Genomic DNA, 16,427 nt, shown 5'->3' with positions numbered 1-16,427 from the left:
TACCTCTAGAATAATTTTCATCCTATTAATATGAACTGCCAGCACTGAAGAGGATAGTTCATCAGTGCCTCAGATTGGTTGGGCTTAATAATTTATAATTTACTTACATGACTAAGTATTTAAATGCAGATGCACCTCTATTCACATGAATATAACTAACCGGCTTGCATGCATCTGTACAGCATCTGCACAGTATGCTCCACCTCCCTTTCCCATTTGTCTGGAAACACAGGTGCAGTTGTATAAATGAACAGTAACGATGGAGAGAGGACTAGCTTCCTCCCGTTTCAACAGAAGCTCCTACAAAACAGTCCCGAAAGCTGAACAACGAAGCGCAATTAATCGTATTTGCTAATCTAAACGCAGACATTTTTAGGATCCTAGCGTCAAATCACAAGTTTTGTCTTTCAGACGCTGGACAATGGAAAGCACTTTACTTGGGGGTGGGGAGGGTCGTGGCAGAAGGGGGCGAGTTTGCAGATTGCACCTGTGTGATCAGAAGGACACAACCTGCATGCCCCTCGGGCTTGCCATTCACCTTACCATTTACTTGTACCATTTACTTGTCAGTATCGGTCAACCTCTTTTCATTTAAGAAAGAGTCACAAGTCCTAACGCAGTCAGCCATCGTGTAATTCCAGCGATATTCCACGGCTATCTGCTTGCACGAACGCAACGCTGAATACGCTGCGAAACCGACTCCGCCCGCACCACCTGCAGCAGCCCGAGGGAGGGGCTGCAGCTCGGGGGCTCCTGCTGCTCCGCCAGCCCGAGGGCCAGCCGGCCCACACCGCGGGAGCCCGTCCGGACACCGGTCCGCGGAAGCAAAGCACCGCCTCCCTCTCCGCCATCGCCGGTCGGCAGCGCGCCGTGCCCCGCCCCACCAGAGATTAGCCCCCGCCTCCGGTACCGCTGAGTGAGGCCGAGGAACCGGGTGGACGCCCCTTCCGCGCTGCTCAGCTCCATGAAGGCGGCCGGACGGAGGCTTCACCCCTCCAGCGTCGCTCCCGCGGCTCCGTCCCGAGCGGGAGAGGCGCCGGCAGCTGCCCGCGCACATCCCGCTACCCCGGCGCACAGCCCCGCGCGTCCGCCCCGGCCCGCCAACCACTCATCCGCCGCGTCGGCCACTGCGCCGCCGGCACGGCCCGCCGGGAGTTGTAGTCCCGGGCTGCGAGCCACCGGGAGCTGCAGTCCCGCGAGGAGAGCGAACGGGTCCTTCGCCCCTGTGAGGGGAGGGACCTTAGCCAGCATCGCCCCTCCCGAATGCCGGCTTTGTAAACGTCAAGGTAAAACGTCGTTTCAGACATCTGCTGAGAGTTTCCCATGGAAAGTATTCGATATGCCTGCGAGTAGCAGAAACTAATCAGTTCCAAGACGGCCAAGCGGATAGGTCAGATTTGCTGCGGAATACCGCTCTCAAGTCCGGACGCCGCACCACAATGATTTCCACTTACACTCTATGACTGAAAGTGAGCTTGCATGGTGACTTGCCTGCCAGATGAAAGGCAAAGGGCTACAAGACACATCTACACAGCACTGTACTTAATACTGAGAAAAGCCAGCCCCCGGCACCACCCCTAACCCTCACACTCCCCCGGAACCACCCCTAACCCTAACCCAATATCCCGGCACCACCCCCTAACCCTGACACGAAGGGTGACCCTTTTCCCTGTGAAGCAAAACTCACCGTCCCACTTTCCTGATACCAGTTTGGAGGAGGCGTTTGTCACTCCAAAGGCAGCCGGGCTTCTAAGTGGTGGCAGCTTGGGTCTGACAGAAATCTTGATCCGTTCGGAATTTTAGCAGGCAGAGGCACAGTCCCTGGACCATGGACCGTGACACAGTGACCTATTTCCCTGCGAAAGAAAAAACACCCTCCCAGTTTCCTGATGGCAGTTTGGAGCAGGCAGCTGGCACTCAAACAGCACCTGGGTTTCTAAGTGGTGGCAGGTTGGGTCTGGAAGATTTCCTGCATTATTAGGAAAAAATAATTTTAAGTTGAGGGAAAACATTTTCTTTTCCATAATTGTCTGTGTTTAAATTGAGGGGAATCTCCTTCCCTGCAATTTTAATGGTATCAATTGAAGAAAACCCTGCTTTTTCCATGATGTCAGGGATATCAACTGATAGGGAATCCCCATTTTCCATTTTTTTCCAGTTCAAATGGAAAAGGAGAACCTTGACAATGCTCTTTTATGGCTTTGAATTGAGGGTAACTCCTGTATTTTCATCATCCTACGGTTTAAATTGGGGGGAAAGCCCAGTTGTGCCTCCTTTTTAAGGATATATATTATATACTATATATTTTATATAGATTTGTTACTTATATTTGTTCATATTATATGTTTATACAAATATATTTATAGTCTTATTTTGACGTCATTTTATTTTGATGTCATTTCCCCTGCCTGACTTCTGTGCAGCTCCTAGCTGGAAAAAACTGGGAAAACTTAGGGGGATAGAGGTGAAATTTTTAGCTGAATATTTCTAAAATTTCTAATTATACTGAAATTATTTCTGATTGCCTAGTGAGAAGAACACAAACTCACGGCCATTCAGGGCTGACAGTCCCCTGCAGCAAGAGCTCAGCACACACCCACAGAGCCAAGTCCAGCATCTGAAAGAAAGAGAGAAGAAAAAGGTGATTTCTTTTGTTTCAAAGTTATTTCAAGTCCTCAAACCCAAACCAACTCTCGATTTTAGTTAGGTGGATCGTGAGCAGTGGGCACGGGTCGTGTCATTCATGAGGATGTGAGTGACGTTTCCTGGAGGCAGAGCAGCTGATTTCAAAAGTTCACTTCCTGCCTCGTGCCTGATCTGCACGGGAGAAAACCTCTTCCATGAAGGCATTTTTCTCCATCTAATCCCCTTTGCCCAGTGTAAGAGTCGGTCCGGAGTTCCCTCATACACCTCATGACCATTGCGAGGATAGAGACTATCCCGAGGACCCCCCACCCACTCACTTCTGGACAGGAGTTCTGGCCTGGTCCAGGTGGCTGCTGGCCAAGGGACTGTTTGCTGGTGCGCTGTGCTTGCCGTGCTGCTATGGTACAATGCCTTCGAACAGGTACTGCACCTACAGCTGCTTCTCGGAGCACCACTGCATGTTCTGTCTTGAGCACCTCACAATGGCCCATAAATCTCCACACCTCTTGGCCAGATGCCACTCGCTTTGGAAAAGGACTGTAAGAAAGCGACCCTCTGGAGAAGCCTTTGAGATCTCCCCACAGAAGACGTGTCTATTGGCAGGGACCACGAGGACACCGGAGTCTACTGGCTGGAACCACGAGAACCCCGGTATCTATTGGACCAGACCACGAGGACATCCATCTCGTCTGTCGGTAGCTATTCCCTATCTCCCTCTTTCTCTCTCTCTCTTTACTTTATTTTCTTTAACCCTCCCTCTATCACAAAACTGAGTTGTTGGCACTCAATAAAAGTGCATTTCTGCTTGTGCTGAGCACGCTTCCTCACTTTCCCCATTCTGGGTTCTGGCTCCAGTCCAGTCTGAGTCTTCCCCTATTTTCCATGGTAAGAGACAGGAAATTGTCCTGGTCAAGGTGTAAGCCCTTAAACTGCACATTGATCTGGGGTCTGTGACTGGGATTCCAGCAGAAAACACAATATGTGTATCCAAAAACAAGGATAAAATGATTCTTTCTGCTTTTAGTGGGACCAGGGTTATTTTGTCCTGGAATGACAAAGAACTCCCTCAGACCCTCCTCAAAAAGCCAAAGCGCAGCAGGGGAGAGAGGGAGGGAGGGAGGGCACCTCTGCTTCACCTGCTGGGGACAGCACAGGTCCAGCTGCTCCCAAGGACTGGGAATGTGTCTGGAGCCAAAAGCACCTTCCCATGCTGGAGGGACTTTTCTAAAGCACCACCTCTGGGAAGCAGAGGGCTATGGAAGAAATTGAGTGGGAATATTCAGTGAGAAATGGGGGGAAAAAATCAGTGAGTAATGGGGGAGAAATGGGGAAAAATCCATGAGAAATGGGTGGAAAAATATCAGTGAGAAATGGGGAAAAAATCCATGGAAAACAGGCAAACAATCCATGGGCAATGGCGGGAACAGAGCGAGCTGTTGTCGCTCGTGCTGTGGTGGCCGATGCTGTGGGAAAAAATAAGTGATAAATGGGGGCAAAAATCAGTGATAAATGGGGAGAAAATCAGTGATTAATGGGCGGGAAAATGCATGAAAAATGGGGGGAAAAATTCAGAGAGAAATGGGGGCAAAAATCAGTGAGAAATGGGGGGGAAAATCGGGAAACATCCATGAAAAATGGGGGGAAAAATCAGAGAGAAATGGGGGCAAAATCAGTGAGAAATGGGGGGGAAAATCAGGAAATATCCATGAAAATTGGGGGGAAAATCCATGAAAAACGGCGGAAAAAAATCAGTGAGAAATGGGGAAAAATGGGGAAAAAAGCAGTGATAAATGGGGGAAAAAATCAGTGAAAAATGGGGGAAAATGGGGAAAAAATCCACGAAAAATGGGTGGAAAAATCCATGAAAAGTGGGGGGAAAAAATCAGTGAGAAATGGGGAAAACATCATGGTGAAATGCGGAAAAAATCAGAGAGAAATGGGGGTAAAAATCAGTGAGAAATGGGGGGTAAAAATCAGTGAGAAATGGGGAAAAAATCATTAAGAAATGGGGAAAAAAATCAGTGAGAAATGGGGAAAACATCATGGTGAAATGGGGAAAAAATCAGTGTGAAATGGGGAAAAATCAGTGAGAAATGGGGAAAAATCAGTGAGAAATGAGGAAAAATCAGGAAAAAATCCACGAAAATTGCGGGAAAAAATGCTTGAAAAATTGGGGAAAAGATCAGTGAGAAATGGGGAATAAATCAGTGAGAAATGGGGGGAAAAATGCATGAAAAATGGGGGGAAAAGTCAGAGAGAATTGGGGCCAAAAATCAGTGAGAAATGGGGGGGAAAATCGGGAAATATCCATGAAAACTGGGGGAAATATCCATGAGAAATGGGGGGAAAAATCTGTGAGAGACGGGGAAAAATGGGGGAAAAATCCACGAAAAATAGGGGGGAAAATCCATGAAAAATGGGGGGAAAATCAGTGAGAAATGGGGAAAACATCATGGTGAAATGGGGAAAAAACCAGTGAGAAATGGGGAAAAATCAGTGAGAAATGGGGGCAAAAATCAGTGAGAAATGGGGGGAAAATGGGGAAAAAAATCAGTGAGAAATGGGGAAAAATCTTTGATAAATTGGGAAAAAAAAATCATTGAGAAATGGGGGAAAACAAATCAGTGAGAAATGGGGAAAATTTGGGAAAAAATCCACGAAAATTGCGGGGGAAAAAATGCATGAAAAATTGGGGAAAAAATCAGTGAGAAATGGGGGGAAAATGCATGAAAAATGGGGGGAAATATCAGAGAGAAATGGGGAAAAAATCAATGAAAAATGGCGGGAAAAATCAGATCGGTGATCGATAGCTAATGCATGCCTATGGATTAGATCGGCGATCGATTGATCGCGACTACCGATCGATTATATCGGCGATCGATTGCTAATGCCTGCCGATCGATTAGATCGGCGATCGATTGATCGCGCCTGCCGATCGATTATATCGGCGATCGATTTGATCGCGCCTGCCAATCGATTATATCGGCGTTCGATTGCTAATGCCTGCCGATCGATTAGATCGGCGATCGATTGCTAATGCCTGCCGATCGATTCGATCGGCGATCGATTGATCGCGCCTGCCGATCGATTATATCGGCGTTCGATTGCTAATGCCTGCCGATCGATTATATCGGCGATCGATTGATCGCGCCTGCCGATCGATTATATCGGCCATCGATTGCTAATGCCTGCCGATCGATCATATCGGCCATCGATTGCTAATGCCTGCCGATCGATTGTATCGGCGATCGATTGATCGCGCCTGCTGATCGATTAGATCGGCGATCGATTGCTAATGCCTGCCGTTCGATTAGATCGGCGGTCGATTGCCAATGCCTGCCGATCGATTGCTAATGCACACTATTTGCACACTCCTTGCACACCCTTTGCACTCATACAGAGGCAGGAGGTTTCTCAGTTCTGGTCGGGGTTTTTTGGGGCGTTCATTCAGGGGGATTTCCTCAAGGATTGGGACACTCCTTGATTCCATCCCTTGCCTGTCTCCCAAGCGCCACCCTGTGGGCAGAGCGCGGTACTGCGCGCCTGCCTCTCCCAAGATGGCGGCTCGGGTGTCGCTCCCCGACCTTCTAACTCTGGCTGCAAAAGGAGGGTGGCACAGCAAGGAGCCCGCTCGCTCTAGTGGGATGCCTGCGCACGACGCCGACACCGATCCCACGGGTGCGATTTTCGGCGGCGTTTCCAATCGTGCGGACATCTCCTTCAGCCCGCTTCGGCCCGGGGGAGAAGGGCGGGGCCGCCAGCGATGGTCCCGGCGCAGCCCGGGCAGGCTCGGGGCGGAGCCGGGGCTTGGCGAGGCGGGGCACGGAGGTCCCGGGGACGGGACCGGGCGGGGCCGGGGCGGTGCTTTAGGGGCGGTCCCCAGTGGTCCCGGGCGGCACCGGGGGCGGGGCCGGGTGATCCCGGAGCGGTACCGAGCTGTGCTGGGGACGGTGCTGCAGGGGCGGTGCCGGGCCCGCCTCAGGGTGATTGAATGCCCAGAAATCGCCTCCTCTGCCCCGTGCTCACACTGAGCTGCGGGCTGCAGCGTGCTGTCGGAGCTCCGCACACAGCACGGATTTGGGCTTCCCCTCCTCTCAAACCCTCTCCCCCTTCTTCCTCCTCCTCATCTTCCTCTTTTTCCTCTCCCTCCGCCTCGCCCCCCTCCCCGGGCCCCTGACTCCCCCCGGGATCCCCTCCTCCGGAGGCGGCCCTTCCGAACCGACCCCCCCTCCAAGCCCCGGAGCCCGAGACCATTAAGGTAAGCTTTGGAATTGAAATATCAGGATATTCACTCTATCCCACTGGCCTGAAATTTCAGGATTGTACGATTTTTTCTTGAAGCAGTTGCCTTTGCTGCAGGATTGTGTGGTCACCAGTCTCCTTTCCTGTGCCTCTTGTTGAAATTTGCTGTCAGATAACCGGCTAGTAACGAAATATTTGACAGAAATCAATGCTGTGAACGGACTTCACTGCAGCAGTTGATGAAAGAGCAAAGAAAATGTCTGTCGTGTTTACGCACCCCCCCGAGGCTGAATGAATTCTGATACTGTAATAAATCAGTGCAGTTGGTGCCTGCAAAGGTCTTGACATTGATCAAGAAGATATTGCTTTGGATTTTTACTTTTTATCAGCGTTTCTTTAATCTGTACTTCAGCACTCTAGCCTTTCATAAGTCTTCTCCGGTTTCCTCTGGCCCTGCAGAGTAGTCCTCTCTGTTATTGTCTGATACCAGCTTTGATGCAAGGAGGACTTTTTGTCTTGAAAATTAGCATCCCCCTCCGCATATTTAAATTAGTTATTTGACTTTTGAGAAAAAGCTGGTCAGCTCGAAGTCCACCAGACACCAGAGGCTGCTGTTTTTAGCACCTTATTCAAAGAGGACATCCTTTAGTTACCTAAGGAGGGGTAGAGATTTACCCCTAGGAATAAGGAATAAATGCAAGCAGACTGTCCTGCCAAGAAAAAAATCCAGTTACAGTGACTGAATTCGGGTTTAGTTGCCCTTGATCTTTGCAAGGGATTAAAGGCAGGTTCACTTGGTCTCCCAGCAATGAATGTCTCAACCGAAAGCTGCTCAAAATGTGCCGTTTTTCTGATGGTTTTGGATTCTTTTGCCAGGTGGGAACATGGACTGCTTGACTTGTTCCTGTGTCCACTTTCCACTTCAGTCCTTTGCATTTTCTCTGAAGGGAAAGCAGGAACAGGGAAGTTGGGGCAGTTCCGTCAGCAGAAAGGCTGCTAAGAATAGATGGTAAGGACTTACTTTTCTGCACAGTGCCATGTAACTGAAGGCTCGTTTTTGGATTTCACATTCTGTTCCTGCCCGGTTTTGTGAGAGCTGCAGGTGCATTTCTGTTTCCAGACCCTGCCAAAAATAGTCGCTTATATTATAATGAATCCTTTTTCCTTCATGTTTTCTTGCTTTAAAAGAATTACCCTGTCAGATTGATGTGAGCAGCAGTTGTTTTTAGAGCTGCTGGTGTTGTACACGGAGTAACTGTAGAACAAATGAGTTGTGATGGCTTCCTTGTATTTGATGTGTGGAGAGGAGCAAAGGCACAGATTCATCCTGTGTAATTGCAGTCGTCCAACGTAGGTGCCAGGGTCGGGAAGCTGGGCAAGGTTTCCTCTCTTGCTGGGCCTTAGGGGGAGGGAGCTGAACCCTGGTGTCACTCGGATTCCTTCCTCTTCTCCCTCCTCCTTTCTTGCTTGTAGAGCTGGAGCTCGGGGTCACCGAGTTTGGGTGCTCGCAGTCAGGGCCTGAATTTGGAGAGCAGGAAAGCGGGGGGAAGTTTCTAGGCACGTCAAAGCCTGTCTCTAGGGTGTGGGACTTGTTGGTCTTCCTCACCACCCCCAGCAACTTGCACTTCTCTCTGGACCTTGCTGTGGTCACAGCCCACTGCTCATTTATGTGACTGTTCATCCCTCTGCCTGATTGCTTTAAGTACAAGTAGCCTGATTCAGGTTTAATTTAGCAATGATTTTCCTCTGTTTCATCGGTAGTTTTCTAAAACTCCCCTACAGGCTATTTTGAAGGTGCTTTTTTTTTTTTTTAACTGCCTGTGATGATAGAAAGCTGTACGGCTCTCTGAAAGCAGTATAACCTGCTTTCCAGAAATTACAGAAGTAGGATTTTTATTGTCCACTATGCAGCTGAAGTCCCCCTAGTGAGCCTCTTGAACTGAGGGTGAGGAGAGCGGCAGATACGACTCCTCATCAACCTGCTCTTCTTTTCGTTCCTAAAAGAAGGAAGCATGAAGGTAACTATAGAAAAAGATCTGCATCCCTCGGGGTTTTGTATTTTAGGTGTTTTGAGGTTTATTTACACACCTCCTCCTTTGTTTCCTGGACAGGTTTTACGTGACAGTGGAGCGTTTGAGGACACGTGGAAGGAGCTTTCAATTTGGCTGGAGCACTTGGATAATACAAAAGAAGACCAGAAGGAAGCAGTGATTCAGTTTTTGGAAAAGGTAACGGTGTTCAAATCAGCTGGATAAAAAAATGCAAAGAATAGTGTTAGTGGAAACTGGAGGTCTTGTTGCTATTGTTGAGAAACCTGTCAAAGACCAGCGAATGAATTCTGAGAAAAGCCTTGTTTGGGATTCTTTATACGGAGGTGGCATCCTTCTTGTGTTCAGTGGGAGGGCAGCCAAATGATTTGTAGGAAAATGAAATCCAAAAAGATCAGCTGTTATTACAGCATTGTTGGTGTAAGTGTAGAGTGGTGTAGGTGTGGGTAGCTTTGATCTCCTCTTTAGGTGCCAACATTATCAGAGCTCAGTAGATGGTGGTCCTTGACAAGGAAAGGTGACACTTGCTGTTTACTCTTCAGGATGTTGAATGCCCAGTGCTTTGCCTCCACTGTGGTCTGCCCAGGTACTCGGTGTGTGGTCGCAATCTAGGTGCCAAGTTGTGGTGGGTTTTTGTTTTTCCATCAGTGTGGCCTGTAGAGCAGGAACTGTAGACAGAATCCTGCAGAAGTGCTATGGAAGTTGTCCTCATAAAAGCTGCCCAGCTTTCAGCACGTGGTCGTTCTCAGTACCGTGTGGTTCCCCTGCACTTGCCAGCCAGCAGGTGCACTTACCTTTCTCCCCACCTTTGCTGACAGATCCTGCTGAAGCTGGTGGCCAACCCCTGTCCCTACACTGACAAGGCAGCAGACCTGGTTCAGGCAGCCAGCACGCTCCAGGTGGCTCTGTTTAAACAGGACTCTGATAACGTCAGCATCCCCGTCTCTCACATTGATGGTATGTGGTAACCTGTCAACATCCCAACTCCATGACTTGGGGATACACTTTCTAGCCCTAATCAGCAAACTGGGGATGGATAACTCTGGCAATCCTGTTAAGTAAGGGCCCTCCAGGATTCAGCTCTCCACGTGTTCTTGGTATCAGAAGTCGAAGTGGAATTGCCAAGTTGCCGCTTTACCTCTGAAAGTAATTTCTGCCGTGGCTGTGCCACTTGAACGGTATTTGAAATCTCTCTTCATGCTCTTGCAGCAGCGTTTTTGAACTCAAATGGAAATCTAGCCCTTCTGCCTGGGACTGTTGACAGAGTCATGGAATCCCAGAGTGGTTTGGCCGGCAAGGCTCCTTAAATCTCATCCAGTTCCAGCCCTGCCATGAACAGGGACACCTTTCAGTAGCCCGGGCTGCTCCAAGCCCCAGTGTCCAGCCTGGCTTTGGACACATCCAGGGATCCAGGAGCAGCCACAGCTGCTCCGTGCTGGACAGCAGCATTGAAAGGCAGAGTGAAGGTTCAGCTGTAATTTAGGGGTTGCACTTAAAGTTGTATTGCGTGACAAATGTGGCTTTCATCCTTTTTTTTATTTTTTATTTTTTTTTAATTAAAAAGAATTAAAAAGATGCCTTGTATTCCTGGAGTGTTGCATTCTACGTCTGTTGTTTTTCCTGTTAGTCTGGATTCTTGCTTTGATGTTTTTCTTCACTTATTAGATGTCCTGGATATGGTGGATGTCCTGATCGAGGACAGTGATGGCTTTGATGAAGAAGTTGGGTTCTCTTTAAATGAAGACATGATCATTTCCCTTCAGTGCTGTTGTCCCTGCTGCATTAGAAGCCAGGAATGAACAAGTCCACGTGGGCCTGGATGCTGATCCCTCTTGCTGGTCCATGACAGCATGTGACAGGTGAGATTTCCAGGTGTCTGATTTAGCAGGAAACTGGTTTGTTCCTTCTTGTGAGGAGGCTCATTGGCTTTGCACGGGCAAAGCCACTCCACGCGTTCCATCTAGGAACAGAGCTGGGGAGCTGTTTTAAAACAGAGTCCCAGAGGTAAACAGCTTGGCTCGGTATTTCTGTGTGGGAATAGAAGAATATCTGTGTCTTCTGATTTTTCTCTCGTCTTTCTTCCACAGGTGTTTTTGTATTCCTGACTTGGGTTTCCATCGGGGACACGTGGCTTGGAGCTCAGGAGCCGGATCTGTTCCTTGCCCACGGCAGATTGGTCTGCACTAGTGCAGGTGACGAATTACAGGATGGCTTGGGAACTCGGAAACAAGGAGAAGCAAGTCTTATGTGTCTTTGCAAAAAGATTTGGCTACCACAGGGCATTAATTCAGGGAGTTAAGACTTCATCTTTAACGTTCTGTGCTCTGCCAGCATCACTGCGAGCCCTGAAAGCCTCCTGAGCTGTTCTCATACAGACCTATCTTGTTTGGTCAAAAAAAAAAATCTTAGTTTAGTTTCATCCAAGAAATGTTACTACTCTGTGCGAGCTCATGGGGAAGCTTTTATTCGGCATCTCTCAGTGGGACATTGAAAGTCCAACTTCCCATTTCTTGAACAGTCTGAGAGGCAGTATTACTTTCTATCATTTTTATCACAGGCATTTTAAACTTTTTGAGGAACCGGCAGGACTGTTTGTGCGGAGGCGTGCGGTTCACAGCCATCCTCTGTCCAACGTAGGATGGGGAAAAAAGGCTGGAGAGCTTCCTACAAGGGGCTGTAAGTGCAAATGACCAGGAGCCCGGGGTTTAGTCATGATGATTTAGTATTTCTTTAAAGACTCTGATTGATTTCATGATGCCAAAACCAGTATGGATAGAAGACTGAAGTCAGGAATCACGATGGTCTCCTTGGGTTTAAAAAGCTTTAATGGTGTTTCAAGACATTTGTATGAGACCTGGTTTGTTTTTTCTTACCCTTTTATTCAATCAAAAAAAAAAAAAAAAAAAAAAAGCCTTGATCCATCACTGCTGCTGTGATGTGTGACAAATGCCTGTCCTCCCTCCACGTGGAACAGGTGAGAGGTGGAACTGAAGCCCAAAGCGTTTTCTGCCCACTGATAATACGTGAGCCGTATTGGGAATTCTCTGCAGAATGGCAACAGTTGTTCTTGAATGTGGCCATGAGGGGAGTGGAACATGGCAGCCCGGGTCTGAGAAGGTGCAGTGCCAGAAGGAGAAGCTTTGAAATGTAAATCAGGATTGATTCAGGTGACTCGCGACCGCGTGCTGTGCCCAGTTCCTTGGTAGAAATACTGTGCAGGGAAAAGCCAGAGCTGCCTGTGCTATGAGCTGAATTTTTTATTGGGGGGGGGGGGTGTGAAATAAAAATGAGGTGCAAATGAGGGAATTGCTTGTGTGTGTGAATATTCTTGTCCTAAAGGAGCGCTGCCCGGTGCTCCTCCCTTCCTGTGCCCCTCTCCTGGTGAGCCTCTGTCCTGCTGGCCGTGCCTCTCTGTCTCCGTGCCTGTGCTGCTCCTTGCCCGTCTTTGCCCGCCCCGCACGGGCTGTGCTCGCTTCCTCTCTGGCTCCTGGGTTCCCTCTTTGTCATGGTACCCCTCAGTCCTTGCTGTGTGTTTGGCACTCTCTGTCTTTTCTCCGTCCTTCTCTGTGCCTCTGTGGTGCTCCCTGTGCCGTTGTTTCCCGTGGGATCCTTGTGTCCCGGTCACTGTCTGTCCTAGGGTGATGTTATGGTGTTTCTATCTCCAATCATGTGTCCTGATTATGTTTGGTATTATGTCCTGTGCTTCCAGGACTGACTCTGAGAGTGAAGCTTTGTTTTGTCTTGTTATCAGCCGGCTCACCTCCCCCATGGTCTAAGTTTAGGAGAGGTTTTAGCTCGGTTTGCTTGCTTGCCTGCTTGCCTGCTTGCTTGCTTGCTTGCCTGCTTGCTTGCCTGCTTGCTCGCTTCTGCCTCTTTTTCTTTCCTTCGCTTTGCCCTTGCTTTTTTCTTATTAGTTAGTTCAGCTAGGCAGTCCAACTTTTTCCCTGGACTGTTTTCTCTTCCACCCCGTCCCCTCCCTCTCCTGGATACCATCTGAACCTGTTCCGGACGGGGACCTGGGAAACCCCAAGAAACACCGGGAGTCTACACTCTGTCACCTGCAGCAGCCATTCCCAAGCGCCAGAGACTGATAACTGGGCGACCACTCGCCAGAGAGACTGAACTCGTCATCCCTTCAGAACGGTGAAAGAGTTTTTTGTCAGCTGGTGTTGTCTTTTTTCCCTGTGCTGGGGAGTGTCTTGCTTGTTAAATAAAGAGGTTTTTTTCTCCCACTCTTCTCCGAGGAAATTCTTCCCGAACCCGGTGGGGTGGGGGGGAGGAGTCGTGGGGTTTGCTGTCTGGGGGCTCCTTCTGGAGGTTTTCCCCCAAATTTGCCCAAAACCAGGACACTGTCCCTGTTCATTTTTAATCCCTCCCTCTTGTGCTGCCCATCCAGCATGCCAGGGATTTCTTTTCGTTTTTTGGTTATTTTTCGTTTTCATTTTTCTTCTTCTTTTTTTTTTTTTAGGGGGGGTTCCATTTCATCGTGCACCTTGATGTTAATTTTCTTCCCTTGTCCTCTCTGCTGCCCCTCCTCCTTTCTGCCCCTTGTCCCCTGTGTCTGCAGGGCTGGGGAGGAACTTCAGCCCTTGTGGGGGTTGCCCTCCCTTTTCTGGTGTCAGCAGAGTCACTTTCTGTGGGATGGACACATGGGAGGGGTTGCAGTCAAGTGCCCTGCTGCTGTCCAGGGCAGTTGGAGTCGTTCTGTGCCTTCTTTGGGGTGAGGAAAAAAGGCTGAGGGGGGCTCCGACGTGGTTTGGGGCACCCCAAGGTCCCTGGGAGAGGGAGCCGGGCTGCGCTGGAGGAGCAGGTGAGTCGGGCATGGGGGGGGGTCATGGTGGGTGCCAGAACATTGAGAGGGAGGGGTGGGTGTAGAATGCATGAAAAACAGAACCTTAAAAAACAGCTAAATATAGTCTAAAAGGAATGTTTTATTGGTTTGTGTTTGGATAGAGGTAGGGTTTTTTTATAGATACTGTAAATAGAAAAGAAAAGATAAAGAATAAAAATATAGAAGCAAATATAAGAAACCAATATATAAATATATTACATTACATTATATTTTGTTATGAAAATAGAAATATATAAATATTTAGACTTTAAAAGGAATGTTTTATTGTTTTTTATTTGGTTAGAGGAGGGTTTTTAATAAATAATATAAATAATATAGGCAAAAATATACAAATATGCAAAAATAGATACTGACATAAAATTATTATAACTATATATGCATATATATATGTAAGTATAAATCTATAGAAATAAATATAAATATAAAATACATGTATGTAGTATGTAATATAAATAATTTATAGATTTTAATATGTTATATTAAATAGTATGTTATAATAGAATGTAAATAGCATATAGTATATTAATATACTAGTAAAAACTACATTAAATAGTATATAAATATAGAATACACAATATAGACATATAAATCTACAGATATAAATATGAAAACTAAATAGAAAAATATATTCAAATAGAATTTAAAATAATCGAGTTTTTTGTTTCTATTTGGTTAGAGGCAGAGCTTTTAAAGAAATAATATTAAAAACTATGAACCTACAAATATAGACGGATATAGATAAAATAGAAATAACATTAGTAATATAAATCTATGTATATAATGAATAATAAAATAATATTGTATATATGATAAATAGAATAGCAATTAAATTGAATATATGAAATAGGTATAGATTATGACTATAAATTAAATATTAAAAAATAGATGATTTCTATATATAAAAGGTTTTTTTTTTTCATTTGGTCAGAGGCAGGGCATTTTTAGTTTGGGTCGGGGTTTTTTTGGGGCGTTCATTGAGAGGATTTTATGACGGGTGGGGACTCTGGTGCTTGGAACTCTCTCCCTTCTCTGGCTGTCCCTGACAGGGCGGCAGTGCCGGGCTGAGTTGGGCGGCAGTGCTGCCGCCGTGTGGACACGGGCGGGTACTGCACCGTGCCCCTCTCAGGATGGCGGAAGGGCCCGCGGGCCGGGACCCAGCCCTGCGGCAGCGCTCAAGATGGCGGCCTCTCTAGGACCCCGGTGGATAGGCGTTTACATAAAACGCCTGTCCGCGCTCGCCGGCGCCCTCACGCCCGCGGCACCGCGGACCGCGCGGCCGTTGTCGGCACGCTCTGAAACGTCCGGGAAAATTGGCGGCGAGCGGATCGGCGTCGGCGATGTAATCAGGCATCTTATGCCTACACACCGGGGTCCTGATTTTTTCCCGCCCTTTTCTGCCGCCATTTTTGGCAAGTCAGACGGGGTGCCGCCCGAGCCGCCATTTTGAGAGTGCGGACACACTCAAGATGGCGGCCTCTCTAGGACCCCCGGCGGATAGGCGTCTACATAAAACGCCTGCCCGCGCCCGCCGCGCCCTCACGCCCGCGGCACCGCGGACCGCGCGGCCGTTGTCGGCACACTCTGAAACAACAGGGAAAATTGGCGGCGAGCGGATCGGCGTCGGCGATGTAATCAGGCATCTTATGCCTACACACCGGGGTCCTGATTTTTTCCCGCCCTTTCTGCCGCCATTTTTGGCAGGTCAGCCGGGGTGCCGTCCGAGGCGCCATTTTGAGAGTCCCGACACGCTCAAGATGGCGGCCTCTCTAGGACCCCGGCGGATAGGCGTCTACATAAAACGCCTGCCCGCGTTCGCCGGCATAAAAATAAATATGCATAAATATAAACATAGACATAAACATGCACAAACGTTAACCTGCATAGATATAAACATAAACATAAACATAAACATAAACATAAACATAAACATGCAAAACAATAATAATAAATATAAATATAAATATAAACATAATTAGAAATAGAAATACAAACATTAATAAAATCAGTGAGAAATGGGGTAAAATCAGTGAGAAATGGGGGGGAAAAACCATGAAAAATGATGGAAAAATCAGAGAGAAATGGGGGAAAAATCGGTGAGGAATGGGGAAAAAGATCAACGAAAAATTGGGAAAAATCAGTCAGAAGTGGGGGATAAAAATCAGTGAGAAATGGGGGGAAAAGTCGGTGAGAAATGGGGAAAAAATCAGTGATTAATGGGCGGGAAAATGCATGAAAAATGGGGGGAATAATTCAGAGAGAAATGGGGGCAAATATCAGTGAGAAATGGGGGGGAAAATCAGGAAATATCCATGAAAATTGGGGGAAACATCCATGAAAAATGGCGGAAAAAAATCAGTGAGAAATGGGGAAAAATGGGGAAAAAGGAGTGAGAAATGGGGGAAAAAAATCAGTGAGAAATGGGGAAAAATGGGGAAAAAATCCACGAAAAATGGGTGGAAAAATCCATGAAAAATCAACGGAAAAATCAGTGAGAAATGGGGAAAACATCATGGTGAAATGGGGAAAAAATCAGAGAGAAATGGGCAAAAATCATTGAAAAATGGGGGATAAAAATCAGTGAGAAATGGGGGGAAAATGGGGAAAAACATCAGTGAGAAATGGGGAAAAAAATCTTTGAT

The 16,427-nt window shown here is 47.5% G+C and overlaps 2 protein-coding genes and 1 long non-coding RNA gene across 18 annotated transcripts in view; 2 read left to right on the top strand and 1 right to left on the bottom strand.

Moving 5' to 3' along the window:
- GARNL3 (GTPase activating Rap/RanGAP domain like 3) overlaps positions 1 to 1,216 on the bottom strand; it is a 29,920-nt gene extending 28,704 nt beyond the window's left edge. For 2 of the 4 annotated variants that reach the window (XM_014880051.2, XM_088177472.1), the window contains exon 1: positions 911 to 1,216. In XM_014880051.2, the coding sequence (XP_014735537.2) occupies positions 911 to 966 (56 nt within the window). In that variant the 5' untranslated portion in view covers positions 967 to 1,216. Of the gene's footprint in view, positions 1 to 543; positions 661 to 910 lie in introns of those variants that run through there. The other 2 variants (XM_088177471.1, XM_088177473.1) reach the window with 2 other exon arrangements.
- On the top strand, positions 1,183 to 3,205 carry LOC148221392 (uncharacterized). Its single transcript, XR_015808057.1, has 3 exons — positions 1,183 to 1,286; positions 2,530 to 2,641; positions 3,068 to 3,205. It is a non-coding gene; the product is annotated as an uncharacterized LOC148221392 (long non-coding RNA).
- Positions 3,206 to 6,513: 3,308 nt separating this feature from the next.
- LOC148221391 (nucleolar pre-ribosomal-associated protein 1-like) lies at positions 6,514 to 13,168 on the top strand. Of its 13 annotated transcripts, none has more exons than XM_088177694.1 (6): positions 6,514 to 6,904; positions 8,800 to 8,906; positions 9,000 to 9,116; positions 9,755 to 9,893; positions 10,602 to 10,795; positions 11,024 to 12,237. In XM_088177694.1, exons 2-5 carry the CDS (start codon positions 8,901 to 8,903, stop codon positions 10,733 to 10,735), a joined length of 396 nt encoding a protein of 131 aa, XP_088033820.1. In that variant the 5' UTR covers positions 6,514 to 6,904; positions 8,800 to 8,900; the 3' UTR covers positions 10,736 to 10,795; positions 11,024 to 12,237. The 13 variants fall into 13 exon arrangements, 12 of the variants coding, with proteins under 12 accessions (XP_088033820.1, XP_088033817.1, XP_088033812.1 ...); XM_088177691.1 differs by adding an exon at positions 12,968 to 13,168 and having other exon boundaries at positions 6,600 to 9,116; positions 11,024 to 11,128; positions 11,987 to 12,103; XM_088177686.1 differs by adding an exon at positions 12,968 to 13,168 and having other exon boundaries at positions 6,600 to 9,116; positions 11,024 to 11,612; positions 11,987 to 12,103.
- Positions 13,169 to 16,427: the final 3,259 nt, after the last annotated feature.

Source organism: Sturnus vulgaris, chromosome 22, assembly GCF_052056855.1.
Source record: "Sturnus vulgaris isolate bStuVul1 chromosome 22, bStuVul1.hap1, whole genome shotgun sequence".
NCBI classification, from domain to species: domain Eukaryota; kingdom Metazoa; phylum Chordata; class Aves; order Passeriformes; family Sturnidae; genus Sturnus; species Sturnus vulgaris.
This window is presented reverse-complemented; position numbering and strand designations above follow the sequence as displayed.